General features: G+C 52.9%; 5 protein-coding genes across 5 annotated transcripts; 3 read left to right on the top strand and 2 right to left on the bottom strand.

Annotated features, from left to right (window-relative positions):
- Positions 1 to 731: 731 nt before the first annotated feature.
- On the top strand, positions 732 to 2,240 carry AYO21_02164 (hypothetical protein; the record flags this gene model as incomplete). Its single annotated transcript, XM_022652144.1, has 1 exon — positions 732 to 2,240. The coding sequence occupies one exon, from the start codon at positions 732 to 734 to the stop codon at positions 2,238 to 2,240; it is 1,509 nt and encodes a 502-aa protein (XP_022515530.1).
- A 709-nt stretch (positions 2,241 to 2,949) lies between these two features.
- On the bottom strand, positions 2,950 to 5,043 carry AYO21_02163 (hypothetical protein; the record flags this gene model as incomplete). Its single annotated transcript, XM_022652143.1, has 2 exons — positions 2,950 to 4,580; positions 4,647 to 5,043. 2 exons carry the CDS (start codon positions 5,041 to 5,043, stop codon positions 2,950 to 2,952), a joined length of 2,028 nt encoding a protein of 675 aa, XP_022515529.1.
- A 267-nt stretch (positions 5,044 to 5,310) lies between these two features.
- On the bottom strand, positions 5,311 to 8,391 carry AYO21_02162 (hypothetical protein; the record flags this gene model as incomplete). Its single annotated transcript, XM_022652142.1, has 3 exons — positions 5,311 to 7,847; positions 7,897 to 8,018; positions 8,045 to 8,391. The coding sequence occupies 3 exons, from the start codon at positions 8,389 to 8,391 to the stop codon at positions 5,311 to 5,313; spliced, it is 3,006 nt and encodes a 1,001-aa protein (XP_022515528.1).
- A 653-nt stretch (positions 8,392 to 9,044) lies between these two features.
- On the top strand, positions 9,045 to 11,000 carry AYO21_02161 (hypothetical protein; the record flags this gene model as incomplete). Its single annotated transcript, XM_022652141.1, has 2 exons — positions 9,045 to 9,293; positions 9,375 to 11,000. The coding sequence occupies 2 exons, from the start codon at positions 9,045 to 9,047 to the stop codon at positions 10,998 to 11,000; spliced, it is 1,875 nt and encodes a 624-aa protein (XP_022515527.1).
- A 2,346-nt stretch (positions 11,001 to 13,346) lies between these two features.
- Positions 13,347 to 14,615, top strand: AYO21_02160 (hypothetical protein; the record flags this gene model as incomplete). Its single annotated transcript, XM_022652140.1, has 5 exons — positions 13,347 to 13,436; positions 13,490 to 13,625; positions 13,693 to 13,951; positions 14,117 to 14,187; positions 14,320 to 14,615. 5 exons carry the CDS (start codon positions 13,347 to 13,349, stop codon positions 14,613 to 14,615), a joined length of 852 nt encoding a protein of 283 aa, XP_022515526.1.
- Positions 14,616 to 14,774: the final 159 nt, after the last annotated feature.

Below are 14,774 nucleotides of genomic sequence, written 5' to 3'. Positions count from 1 at the left end.
AGTCGAGACGGTGCGAATCCCCGCCACCAACCCGCAATTGTTTGGGTCTAGCGAGACCAGCAGAAGATGGGATTGCGGAGATGCATGACAATGTCCTTGATACAGCGAAATGCCGAAGGGGGTTCGTCAAAGCTTTGTGCCGGACCACCAGAACGGCAGGGAAAAACTGGTTTGTGGTTTGTGGGGAAAAGGAATGAAAGGAATGAAGCTCCGGTGTGGAAACAGAGAGAGAGAGAGAGATGAGGCGAATGTCCCAAAATGGAAGTTCCCCGGTGGGAGGGTCAGGGATGGTCCAAGAAGGTGACTTTGGCCTCTTTCCACTCGTTTCCCATGCCCCGTCAATTGGCTCCGCGGGTATTTTCCTGACACTCTCAGGACCCTATCACGGTCCGTGTGGCGGATAATATCGATCTGCTCGCGTGGAAATTCAAGCATCATCCACTGGGAAGATATCATGAGCAGCTCAACCCCGGCGGACTTTTGCCGTCCACTTCTTAGACAACCAACAATGTCGCTTGTCACTGACTTCTCCTTGACTAGATTGAACGTCACATGATTGACCTACCTGACCTCATTCTTGCCCATCAACGATCGGGATCCCCGTGGTATTGGAAGAACAGATACTTGGACAGTTTGATATTGGAGGTTTGAGGGTGCAACTCCGGGGATCAAGACTCGAACAGCCCTGCACCAGTACAGGTCCGGGACCAAAAATGACAAGGACCATGACAATGCCGTCTATTACCGTCTTCCCTTCCCGCAAGGTCTCCAAGATCAACCGGAACATCTACTCTGGCTTCACGGAGCACATGGGACGCTGCATCTACGGGGGAATCTATGACCCGTCAAACCCCAACAAGGACCTGATCGACCGCAACGGATTTCGCAGAGACGTGATCGACGCCCTGAAACCCCTCGAAGTCCCGGTATTTCGGTACCCAGGAGGCAACTTCTGCGCCACGTACCACTGGCAGGACGGAATCGGGCCGAGAGACCAGCGGCCCTCCAGACCGGAACTGGCGTGGGACAATGTCGAGACGAACCATTTCGGCACCGACGAGTTTATGGCGTGGTGCAAGGCCGTCGACGCCGAGCCCTACCTCTGCCTGAACTTTGGCACGGGCACGCTCGACGAGGCCATGGCGTGGGTCGAGTACTGCAACGGCACCAAGGACACGTACTACGCGAACCTGCGACGGAAGAACGGCCACGAGGACCCCTACCGGGTCAAGTACTGGGCGCTGGGCAACGAGATGTGGGGACCCTGGCAGGTCTGCCAGATGACGGCCGAGGCGTACGCGGAGCGAGCGCTGCAGTGGGCCAAGGCGCTGAAACTGCTCGATCCGACCATCCAGCTGGTCCTGTGCGGCAAAGAGGGCGCCACGAGCTGGGACCACCACGTGGTAAAACACTGTCTGCAGCCGGCCGGCCTGAGCGACCTGGGCGAGGAGCGCCTGCCGCTGATCGACATGCACAGCATCCACCTGTACACGGCGAGCGAGGCGCACTACGAGAACGTGACGGCGCCGCTGGCCGCGGAGCGCAGCATCGAGGTCGCCGCGGCGCTGATCGACCTGGCCGTGGTCGAGAACCAGATCCCGCCAACCCAGCAGCGGCCGACCGTCTGCTTCGATGAGTGGAACGTGTGGCTGCCGACGCGGGCCGTGGGGAGTCGCGGCGCCGAGGAGTCGTACACGCTGTCGGACGCGCTGGCCGTGGCCGTGTGGCTGAACGTGCTGGTGCGCAAGTCGGCCGACGTGGGCATGGCGTGCATCGCCCAGAGCGTCAACGTCATCAGTCCGCTGATGACCACGCCGACGGGCCTCGTCCGGCAGACCACCTGGTGGGCCTACGAGCTGTTCTGCCGCTTCATGAAGGGCCACCAGATCGCCGTGCACCTCGACTGCGCCGCCTCCTACACGGGGCCCACGAAGCCCGCGTGGGTGAGGGCCCTCAAGCCGACGCCGTGGCTCGACGTCAGTGCCACCCTCGACGAGACAGGCTGGGTCAACCTCTGCGTGGTCAACATCCACGCCGAGCAGGATCTAGAGACGACGCTCGGAGGAGTCGACGCCTCCCACGGCGAGGTCTATACCGTCACAGGCCCACATCTCGAGGTCACAAACATGGCTGGCAAGGAGGAGGTCGGGCTGCACAAGTCGGGATGGGACCCGAACAAGTCCTCGACGTTTGTCTTCCCGAAGAGTTCCATCACGATGCTCAGATGGCAGACCTCATAGTCGGAAGACAACCATCACCTGTTGAGAAATGTAATATTCTGGGTGGTGCCAGCCAGGTCTCCGTTCGTTTCGCCGTGAGGATAGGATAGAAAGTCCTGCATTGAACGGCGGTTGGTTTTAAAGGGCAACTGGTTCTCAGAAGCCCTCCCCCTTCTTTTGGGCCTCGACTATGAGCCTACATACACCACTATCATAGACTTCAGTGGCGAATCTTGACGTTTCTCCCAAAGGTCCATCTTTCCGTTTCTTCGAGACCTGAGTTATCTCGACACTTGGGGGAAATACGTACGTAACCCTCTGGATTGAAACTATTAAAGACCTTTCTAGCTTTGTATCTTTATTTCCACCAACGCTTGGCCATCTAGGCCTTCTTTGACAAGGTACATGATGTACACGCAGCCTTATGGTTACGAGGCCACGCTCCCAGAGTAATATCCAATCCGTTTGCGAGAAATATATAGAATAGTATATCCGTGATTAATATTACTTACTTCCTGAGTCCTTTCTCTCCTTAATTCTTTAGTACCTATGGATCAGCTCAACGGCGGCCGTGGCCACGAACAAAGTACCAGGACCTTCCTCGCATTTCCAGTCGTCAATCTCACGTAGTAGTGTTTCATGCCCTCATCGCGCTCAGTGGTTTTTTATCCCACAGCTCATCATGATAGGGCCTACCCCCGTCTTTGTACCGTGTATTACGAGCCGTTTCCTAAACTAGAGTAATACTTGCAATAACCGCCCTAGGCGGGGCATCAGGGTTCAGTTGACGGCGCAGGTAATCGTGTTCTTCGACATACGCCGCATGGCCCATCCCTCCAAACATGACGATTCCAACCCGTTCGTACACATTGGGAGCTGCCTGTGTGCTGGGTTTGAGGATGAGACAAGTCAAACCCCCACCGGAAGCCATAAAGGCCGGTAAGAGGCTCAGATCCTTCACCACGGGTTCGCATGGCAAGTCCGTGTACAATTCGTACCCTAGACCATCCTCAGCAGACATACCATGGATGGCCACAGACTTTGCGGTTGCTCGAAGTTCCACAGGTTCCAGCAGCGTTACGTCTGAGAAGGCGATATAGCCCGAATCCACTTGGCCAAAGAGATCTCCATCAACTTTGGGATTGACGCGAGCTTCCTTCACCTTTTCTTTCAAGAGATCTACGTTGTCATCGCGTTCGGCGACCTCGTCCAACACGTGCGATATGTTCCCTTCGATAGATGCCCAAGACCAAGACGGGGCTCGATACTGTTGCGGGCGGCATGACACAGAGCCTTCCGCCCGCCACAGTAGGGAATCCGTAATTCTCGACCGCCATAAACCGGCGAGGTATTCATCGCCAGTAGTCGACGCGATCCGCTTCGCGATCCCGGCGATGGCGACCAGTTTATCTTTTGGCTCAGTTATTCCGCATTTCGTATACTGCTGGACGATTGCGTTCCAAACATGATAAATGTCTCTTTCTTTAAGCCTCCTATTGACCACTCCATCCAGTGCGGCATCCCTCTCTCTTTCCGCAAATCTGGCTGGATCGAGACTCTTGCCAATCGGATTGCTACTTCCCCACGCAACGGGAAGTCCCTTGGGAAACGACTCACAGGCATCTAGTGTGTCGCACTGCCAGAAGAGCTGAGACTTGCCGAAGTGCAGAACCCGAGGAGCGAGTAATCGTTCCTGTAGAACCCATGCGCGATAGTTGAGTGGCGCTTGCTCGATTTCTTTCTCAAGGACATCGTTCTCTCTTAGGAGCCAGCGTTTTCTCGAAACGAGGCCAGTGCTGAAAAATCCAAAACATGGCCAGCATTTGTCGGCTTGTCTCGTCCGGAATAAGCCGCCGCCCGTATCAAGAGAAGCCGTGGCAGCAATATTCAGGCGACAGTTGCTGTAAACCTTCTCCATCTGCAATGACTCGAAGTTCCAATCGTCTTCCGAAGCCTGAATGATGCAAAGGGAGTCAATCCACAAATACCTCATCCCGAGGCACCGAGTGAGCACCACAGCCTCTCTAAACGTCTTGGGGAGTCGATCAAGTGCAATCCCAGTCTGAAAGTCTTGAAGAAGAGACGCTGTCAGTGCGAATCGGGGCCCATGACCCCATTTGTGGCTAAGGGTGACATATGGGCCTTTCAGTTGCGCAGATTTACTTATGACGAGCTTGACCACACGGTCATTCTCGCGACCCACGTCAACGAGCCGCGTAGGGTACCAGGGGGCGGCCGATTCGCGCACCTGGCACTTTGGGTGGTGTTGCAGACAGTCCTGGAGCCATTGTACCATGCGAGCCACACATGCTTCTGACCCCGTGTTATGGTGGCGAATGGAGGGGGGCAACGAAGAGAAGGCTGGAAGAGAGAGGTCAGCCTGTACCTCCCGGATATGTAGCAACGAAACGGCCATGTTAAGCTTACCATTCACTCTCCCAAAGCTAAGTTCCAACACCACACATCGTCGGTCGTCAGGTCGCACCAAAAGAATGGCGGGAGAGCGTATTTGGAACTCATAGAGCCATTGACGTCCATTGTAATATTCTCCGCCATCGCGAACATAGTCTGCACTCAGGATGGAATAGGTGTAGCCCAGAGTCGGTCGATTATCCGCATCTTTTGTAGGGATCTCGGCAGGAAGGTCTTTGCTGCCGAACAGATCAAGAAGTCGCTGCACCACTGTCTTGCACACCGGGCACCCACGATCCGCTGCGGCCAGCAGATCACCAGCCGTAGCATGATGGGGAGTGGTCACTGCAGACAATTTCAGTAGGCTTAGCGTGCCGTGGCATTTCTTGCACAGCGAGAGACTCCCCGTCATCACGGCAGCGTAGACTTTTTAAGGCGGCGTGATAAAGCGAGACTGCGGCATCTTTGTGATCGTCGGGTAGTAAAAGCCCGACAACTTTTGATCATTCAACACTTTGCGGATCCCGCAGCGGACGCGTCGAGGACGCGTCCTTGGCGCCGGCTGCACCCACTGTTTGGGGTAGTTATATATAACTAATATATTTATAAAATATACGATGAACATCTCGCCCGTGCCCATCGACAGAGGCATCTCCAAAAAAAAAAAAAAAACCTTTCATCAAGTCGCTTTCCTCAGCTCTGCCAATTTCACCAAGATGTCGTGATATTCTCGACTGACGCCCCAACAGGCCAGTCGCGTCCGTAAGAGTTTTGCCCCTTCCAACAGGACCTTCTGTGGTGTCTTGCAGATGTCTCCCACGTTGGTCATGTGGCCGGACATGGTGTGTCCGTTGCGCACAAAGTGTTGAACCATCTCGTCGTCGCAGGGGCGGTCCAGGTGGATGAACTCGGGTTGCTCGTCGTCCGAGGAGCAGGTGCCTTGGTCGGAATCCGAGTCGGAGCACGCGCCTGGAGGCGACCTTGAGGTAGGTGTCGTGCCGCCCACCACGGCGAACACGGCCTTGTTGTCCGAAGAGCGTCGGTCGGCAGATGATTCAGGAGACAGAGAAAGCTGCGGATTCGAGGGACCACCACCCCCACCCCCACCAGCAGCTTTGCCTGGCCGTCCGTGGGCCGTGCTGATGAAGGTGATGGGATGTTCTTTTCTCTCCATGCGAGACGGCTGGATGGGGGCCCCGGCGTCAGGTCCGCTCGGACCACCTTCGGGCTTCTGACTGGCCGCAGCAGCGTCGCGCTCAAAAGCAGTCGATTTATAGGAGCCATATGTCCAGAGAACTAGGCTTGCCAGATAGACGGCGATCGGCTCGAAGAAGCTCATGGCCGAGTACCGACGAACATACCAAAACACCGAGCCAGCATGCACCATGGCAAGACGAGCCTTGTGCTGATCTTCTCGCAGCCATCGCCACGTTATCATACGGATCTGCGGCAGTTTGGCGCTGTTGCGTGGTTGATAGCTGCCGTCATGAACATAAAATGATGCCTTTGGGGAGTTGTCCACTTTGCCGATCAACGAGAACAACAAGTCTTGTATCTCCTGAAATGGGGTCAGGAGGACAATACGGGCGAGGTGTAGGTGAAGGATAACACCGTGTTCGAGCCCGGAGGCCTTTGCTACAATGCTCGAAGCCTGCCAATGAAGCACATCGAGGCAATCGCAAGCGCTGTTACGCCAGTTCGCGTAGAGAGGGTAGAGCGGGAGCCAGAAGTTGTCCTTTGATGGTGTGTTTAAGAAGCCCCGAGCTTTGCCTGTGGGAACCCATTCGCTCAGCGGCTGTTTGATGTGCGTGCCCACTTCCCACGTTCGTTGATAAAGGGCGTGAATCAGCAACATCTGTGATAATTCGCTATACTCTGGATCGACTTGTTTCTTACTGTAGAGCATCTCAAGGGCACCGCAGAGAGAGGGGGTTTCCGCCAGTTCTCGGGTTCTGTCTGCCCAGAGTTCTGGAGTTGAGGCATCCCAAGCAGATTCAGAACAGGGTAGAGGAGTTCTTGCATCGTCCATGTTACAGAGCGGACGTGCGTTCGCCATGTAGCCCAGGCAACAATCAAGTAACCAAGACATATAGCCGATACGCCGCAAGGATTCGACCCTGATCCATTTCTTCCACAATCGCAAGCGATCCTCGATACCTTCACCGTCCGCCTCGGCCTCTGGCAGATCACCTCCTGAAGAAAGCTGCAACACCCCTGATTCTAAACACCAGCGTGAGAGATCTGCATGATATCGTGGCGCCAGTGCCCTGAGCTGCTCACGCTCCGACTGAACCAACCCGACAAGATTCAAGATGCGGGCCTGTGCTAGTGGGAGTTCCAGCGGAGAGTCTGGTACCCCGTCTGTGTACCTGTCAACAGCGCGGCGGAGGAACTCCTGGAAAGCTTCTCGAATGTCCGGACCATATGAGGATTTTGTAAAGGAACTGCCGATTGCCGCGGCAGCGAGGACCACTATCCAGTCAGACTGAAGCCCAAATGAAGCCTGGTGTAGGAGGGGGAAATTCTTGTAGAAGTTGTCGAAATAAAGATCAATGCAAATGTTGACTACACTCAAGGGTGGAAAGCCAGAGCTTTGGAATGGGGTTGGCATCGTCGTCTGCGCACACAGATTTCGGAAGTTGCTCAAAATCAAGTCGTAAGTTGCCTCAGGACAGTATTCCGCCGAGCTGTGTGTCAACATGAAATCCCAGGATTCAACATCTGGAAACGCATAGCCCGTACTCTGTTTTCTGGGTTGGGTAAAGGTATCGGGCAAGGGGAGACTTTTTCTTTTCTTCCGCTTCAGGTCTGAACCGACAGAGCTGCCGTGCACGGATTTAGGTATGCGTATGCCGTCACTTGTTGAAGACGCGGGACTCTGTTCGACAACCTCGAATGGGACTCGAAACCCTTGAGTCTCGGATGATCCATATGCAACGTCTTCGCCGGCCGAATAGATGTATTCGGGTGGATTAATGGCGAAGTCCACCGTGTAGTCAGCAGCTAGACTATTAGATAGTGCAGGGAGAATGAAAGAGAAATCTTGTTCAAGTTCTGCATCGTACGGGGATGGATAAATGCTCGGAGGGATCCAGTTTAGTGGTTCATCGAACGAGTTATACTCGAAGGTCGCTGTAGGCTCAACGAATCCACCACTAAACTGGGGGCCGAGGTAATCATTGCTAGGTTGGTCGTGCTGTAACAGTTGAGATGTGCCTGGCTTCATTGTACCAAGGGTAGAGCTTGGTTGGCCGTCTCGACTTACCGCCTGGTGTCCTATTGCGTAGTTTGATGGTATAGGAGCTTGCGCTGTGTGGGATGGAGCCGGAGTAGCCTTTGGAGTAGACAATGATTCTCCATCCGTACGTGTATTTGACGAGAGAGGGTCTAGGCTATCAGCAGCAAGTACTAACTCATTGAAGTTTCCGAGTATTCGCTGCTTCGTGGCCTCTTCGTCGTTGTTTTTCAAGGAGTCGGTCGACAATGAGGTCTTCCGGCGTTTATTTGGATAGACGCATTCGAGCTGGCGCAGATTGCATCTGCCACAGGGCGAGCCGCCCGAGCACCTGGATCTGGCCGTTGCACAGGCATGACATGCTCGGAACGTCCCAGTCGTCACTCGATGAATGGGCCCTCGATCTTCTGTAGAGTGATGACTTTTCTCGTGTCGAAGGAGCGTATCGGAGCGCGCGAATGTCTTGCCGCAGAATTTACATGCTGCAGATCGTTCTGTGGACTTGCCTCCTGGCTTCTCCTTCATATCTGCGATAAGACTGCATAGGAGCGAGAAATTAGTGTGTCGTTGGGGAGCGTGGGGAGCAAAGGTGAAGAGAAGCCCTGAAACATCGAGTTGGGGTCCAGACCTCGGCAGAGTTGCCGCAAGAAGCACAACACCGAGACTAGTCACGGGAACTAGTGCTTCGGTGCGCACTAGTCTGAGTTAGCTACGCTAGTGGATTCTTGTCATTTCAACGTCACTATGATCATAAACTACGAACCTTACTCATCACAAGGCATAAGAAACCGCACGTACATGTACGACTGCATTACCCATGGACCTCGTACTTGTACGCCCCCAAGGGGCTCAACCCGGTGACCATCACAAATAACAGAGCTAATGGAGGTCGAATCGCAACAAGAAACCCTGGAATTTCCTCCGGTGGCTGGTCTTCTCGCTTCGGGCCCTGCTAGGTGCCATGGGGGCCTAAACACTTCAAGCTCGTTTCAGCCTATGCTTCCCGTCTATCTAAGACCTGCAGGACGGGAAGATGCTGGATCTCCAGTGCGCTGGCGTGGTCAAAATCGCTGAAAAAAGGGCTATCTCCCTCAGCTTCATTTCTGATCTTCCTGGTTTTCCCAATCCAAGAAGGTGGCATGCCCATAACGAGAGCAGTAAGCTGTATACATGATGGAATGAGAGCCGATCAAGGCCCTTTGCTGAACACAGGCCCCGACGACTCTATTGTGCCGTCTCAAGATCCCAGGAACTCTAGAAGCGCTCGACGGGTGTCATCTCTAAGCGTCATTGGAGAAGTTCTGCTTGATTTGCTCATCGCCGTCTCGTGCGCCTACTTCATTGTCTTTGCTGTTCTGGTTTATGCTAGGCGTAACCAGCCTGTCGAGCAACCCGGAAATCGAGACTTGATTGAAGCAGCCAAATATGTGAGTTCGGCCATCGCTGCCACCCTGTTGCTTGCCGCTCAGGCACCCGTCCTGGCCAGTGGCTGTGGCTAAACCATCCAGACTCCTACCATTTTCCCCATCGTATTCTCTGCGGTTGTTGCCAAATTTCTGAAAGCCATTGCAGCTGTCAAACTCGAGCATGGCACCTCTGTACTCGCGATCGAATATCTCTTGCAAAGCCGCACTGTCTTTAGCACTTTCATGGCTCCAATTACATTGAAGACCATCAACATTCTTACGCCCGTTCTATTCCTCCTTTGGGCACTCTCCCCTCTTGGTGGTCAAGCTGGACTGCGTGTCATATCGACTCAGGAATCCTTTTCGAATGCGACTCAGAACTTCACCTACCTCGCATTTGTATCCCCATTCAGCAACAACGGCGTCGGTTCAGCCTCAGCAGAACCTCTTGTCCCGATCAATGCCATCTTTACCGCTGCCATCATTGGCTCGGCGAAGACAAAAAATCTACCCCAAGACCAATTCGGCAACGTCAAAGTACCCGTCTACGAAAGCTTGTTACCGGAAGATGGCACAGACTGGAGATCTGTACCAGAATCAGATGATGTCGAATGGAGTTCTCTCACTGGACTGCCCATCCACAACCTCCCATCAACTGGAGTTTCACGCTTCACCATGAACACTGGTTACATGCTCACGAGCTGTAATACATCAGGCCACGATTGGACTGAAGATTACAGACAGAGCCTGGAGGAGTATATAGGCTGGAGCGGTGCCAACTACGCCCTCAGTCCAAACAGGGTCGACCAATTTGCAATAACAAACTTTACCTTTCGATCTCTTGATCTGTTACCAGCCAGCAGCCCTGCGCCAGAGGGGAAGATTCTCACCGTGGCAAACTGCACAGTCGGTATGAGTTATGTCGAGGTACAGATCAAATGTGACGGTCAAACCTGTCAAAGCGTTGCGGTCCGACCCTCACCTAACCCTGCCTCGCACCCGCTTAACTACAGCCACAGCGCCCTCGGTGTGACTGACTGGACACCGATCAACGGACTCGGTCAGGAGGATATCATGTATACGCAATTTTTTCCCGATTTCACCAACGCCACGAACCCAACGGTGGGGTGCGACACTGTCTTCTGTCCTCCGAGTGCCATAGAAGCATACTTGGCAGACCCGGCAAATACCGTGCTGCAGACTACCACCACCAAGCTCTGGGAGTTGGGGGATGACATTATCTCCAAGCGGTTCACACAGCTCATCAACACGTACTGGATAGACAGCATCGCTCCCGCCGCTGTGTCAGGAAACTTTACAGTGGCGCCGCAGAGCAACTTGCTATTGTACAACACGGACAGCACGTTCGGGACAGTCACGACCAGCCAGGTCGTCGTCAAGTGCGAATACGCGTGGCTTGCACTCATGCTTTTGTGTTCTATTGTACTGTTCATCATCGGCGTGGCCACGGTGGTGCTGAGTGCGCGTCGTCGCGGGCCTGACATCTTGGACAGATTCAGCTCGCTTCTGAGGGACAATCCATACGCGAATACTGTTCCTCACATATCGTCCATGGAGGATGCCGCGGACCAGTCGAAGCGGCTGGGAGATCTGATGGTTCGACTTGGGGATATTCGTCCCGAGGAAGATATTGGATACGTGGCGATCGGAGTCCTCGATGGTAAGCAAGCGGTGCAGAAGCTGAGTATGAAGAGGGATTATGCTTGATTTGGAGAAGCGGACTCTACATATCCGCTACTATATGATAAAGGATACGTCCGTCCAGCGTAGAAGGTAGAAGATAACCCCTGTAGTACTACTAGTACTAACTGACGTCCTGCATTTGTGTCGACTATTGCCTGCGTGACATAGGTTCGACCATTTCTGAACTCATATAGTACCAAAGGAAACAGTGATGGTGATGAGCACTGAGAACATATGTGATCGCATACTAGTATTGGTGCGACTGCGAGTGGTGCGCGATGCTGTACTCGTCAACCGCCAATGGCGAGAATCCTCGACAACCTGTCCTTGATGCTTTATCTGCAAGCTGAACGTACGTACCGCTCTAAAGAGGAGCGAGAGCGACAATTCCAACAGTTGAAGAAGGCGTAGGCTGCGCCCGGGAGAATGGTGTTGATGCACTCCGAGCGCAAACCGTACATTGCCCCAGGAAATCAAGTTTTAGTCCTCGTGCCCAATTTCAATCATCAATTTTAGCCCGGGCAACGCTTAGGCAGATAGCGAACAGCTGAGAGAACAGTATGTCATTGCCATCGATCGATAGAAGAGCGCTGCAAATCGCTAATGCTTGCAAAAGCATTCTGTCGATCGCGAGTGTATCAAGCAACGGCATACTTCAAGTTGTTATGGGGCTCTTTTAAAACATACTAGTACTATAAGGCAAATTAAAAGGGAAAGAACACCTGGAGAGAGAGCTTCAAGTTGACTACGAGGTTTCTCGGTCCAATGAAATGTTCGCTGGCAAACAATGTCAATACTACTTAAGTACAAAGATTGCGAGAATCAAGTAGTAGTTCATAGTACACTTTGAATGCTAGTAGTACTAGTAGTTGTTTGATGCTGCCACTCGATGCTGCATAGCGGATGCACATCAGATGCGTTGATGCGTCCTTAAAACCTTGATGCTGTGTCCGATGTGCATCAGTTACGCGTCGATACTGTATCTATGCTATATCTACACAGTATAGAACTAGTACTATTATCATGGGATGTTAAAGCATCTTCACAAGACGATCGTAGATTTATACAATGTATGTCAGTACCGGTTTAGGAGACGATATTTTCTATTGGATTCTTGCAGTTACTAAATTCACAGACTTGGACCCTCACACCTAACTCAAGGTCGTGAAATGGAAGAAGTTACATGAGCAGGCATTTCGATAAAGATATAACAACAGCAGATTAAATTTTCCAAGTCGATGTGCACTCACCCGTGCAGTCACAGTGCTACTTAGTATCTTAATATTTGCCGCAAAGTGTTAGGGCAGCAAGTGTTACTTCCGATACAGAAACTTTCTGGCGAGAAAGCAGCAATACTTCACTATCTCTCTTTACCACCATGGAAATCTGTTTATCACCGTCTTCTCGACAGGTGGTGAACTTCCAGCAGTTTGAAACGCGACACCAAAATGGCCGGAAATGGTTTAGCTGGGATCGAAGGCGCCAGAACTGGGAGTCGCTATATTAGTACTAGTGCCATGGACGAAGTCACTTTGTTCTGAATTTCCTAAAAAATGCAGGTAGCTGTACGCCCTGGTAGCATTTACTGTCTACAGGATACATACGAGGCACTTGAATGGCCGTGAGAAGTCTTCGGTATTTGGTATCCTGCGCCTTCCCTTGTAACCTGCTCTTTCCGGCTGGTGATGATGACTACTAGTACCGCCTGGTACCTGCGCCGTCGTCTTCTCCTTCCGTCCAATTGACACCAACTTCGGTCGGCGGGCCTTGGCACATTCTTGACCGTCTTTCCCCTTCTTTTCGTCTCGATCACCTGGATTCCACTTCTCTCCGCAGCCGAGGGCGGCCCTCCTCCCCGTGTTTCTCCAGATTTTCTGTCATTCCATTCGCGGACCTCAGAACGTGTGTCTGCGCTAGATCATCGGGTGCCTGAGACATCGACACCGTCCCTCTTTTTTCATTTGCTCATCGTCATGGCTTGCAGCACCGCAGAGCTGAGTTTGGGAGTCCAAGCAACCCAAACACCTTCCTAGGAGGGGTTTTCTAGGCCTTTTCCCGCGCCCTCTCCCAATGGGGCAGCTCCAACAGCTCTGGGACGCATCATGCAACCCTTCAGCTGCCAGGTGGGAGCAACAGCTATAAAACTTGGAGCAAGCTTCTCCGAAACCTCTTCTCGTTGACCTCCTCATTCTCCCTCGCTGTTTCGCAGTCGACATTCTCGCTACTAGTGTTCCATACCCTAATCGTCCGACACACTCGTTCTTTGACCGCCAAAAGCGTTGCGTACACAAGCAGCTTGACGAGTTAATCTCAATCGTTGAATTCACATCCTACTACTAGTATCTGTTGCAGCTACAAAATCTGGGAAAGATGCGCTTCCTATCTTTCGCCGTTGTTGGACTTTCCTCCCTCCTCCATCTTGCAGCGTCGCAAGATCTTTCTAGTCTCCCAGCATGTGCTGTACGTGTCATGGACCCCGTCCCGCTAGCTAGGTAGGACTAACAGCGTCGTAGGTGACCTGCGCCGTCAACGCCATCTCTAGCACCGGCTGTGCAGCTACCGATGCTGCCTGTGTGTGCCAGGCAAGCAGTTTCCTCACTGGAGTGTATACGTGCATTTCTGGCTCTTGCAGTGCAGATGATATAGCTGGTAAGCTTTGGTCAAGGACCGTCAGGACCCAATACAGTATGAAGCTGATCTTTCTCGTCTCCTCCAGCAACTCTACAATTTGCCCAACAATACTGTGGATCCGCGGGCATCAGCATTACCCTTCCCACGGCCTCTGCCACTGCGGCGCCGACTTCCACTCCGAGCTCAGCAGCCAGTAGCCCGGCGACAGCACCCGCCTCCGTGACCAGCAGCTCTGTGCCAGCGAGCGGCGCCCCCGCTGCAACCTTTACTGGTGGAGCGCAGATCTTGAAGCAGCAGTGGGCAGGCGTTGCTGGGGTGATTGGACTGGGTGTTGCCGCCGTGCTGTAAGGGGCATCCAAGAGACAGGGTTTGGGTTGGATAAGCAACAGGGCAGCAGAGAGATAGTTGGTATTGAAGGATGGATACCAGTAAAAGCCGGTACCATGAAGAGTTGGTGATATGTTCACGAGATTATGACGCAAAATGGGAAAAAGAATAAGTATTTTTAGCAGTACTAATAAGAAGACTGTCGGTCTCGTTGTGCACAGTTCATTATTTATTGCGCAATCCTACTTGAACCGTAAGTAGTACCTCGTAACTGCGTTTCTAGACAGTTGTAGGTGTGGAGGGCTAGGACAACTATGTAAGTTTAGGATGATCCTTTTTGTGTCATCGAAGGCGTTCTGATCGTTGCGGCTCATTCAACCTCTAGCTCTTCGGTACAACGTGATTGCGGTCGACGTGGACGTCCAAGCTCTGGAACACGCAAAGGAGGCTGGTATTGAGCACGCCATCAACTCTCGCACTAACCCCAACGTCTCCGAACTGGTCAAACAGATCACACCAGAAGGAACAGGCGCCGACGCCGTGGTCGTCTTCACCGCGGCCAGGATGTCTGGCTCGTGGAAGCGAGAGGCAAGGGGTAGGGTTCTAAGCCTGCCAGAAGCGGAATCACTAGTTGTGCTATGGGATTCAAGAGCCCACCCCCTTGGCTTCAATGGCTTATGAAACGTATCTCGAAGTCCGGGCAGTCTCGGCAAAGCGTTGTGAAAGACGGATTAGACTGGATTTCCAAGCGAAGACCGTAGTGAGGGGACCCTGATACCGACTGCTACTCTCTCTCTTGGACTGGGGTCAGTTACTCTAGTATTGTCAACAGACCTGATC

Source organism: Fonsecaea monophora (genome assembly GCF_001642475.1).
Source record: "Fonsecaea monophora strain CBS 269.37 chromosome Unknown Scaff9, whole genome shotgun sequence".
NCBI classification, from domain to species: Eukaryota; Fungi; Ascomycota; class Eurotiomycetes; order Chaetothyriales; family Herpotrichiellaceae; genus Fonsecaea; species Fonsecaea monophora.
Note: the sequence above shows the minus strand (reverse complement) of the source record. Positions and strands in the feature narration are given on the sequence as shown.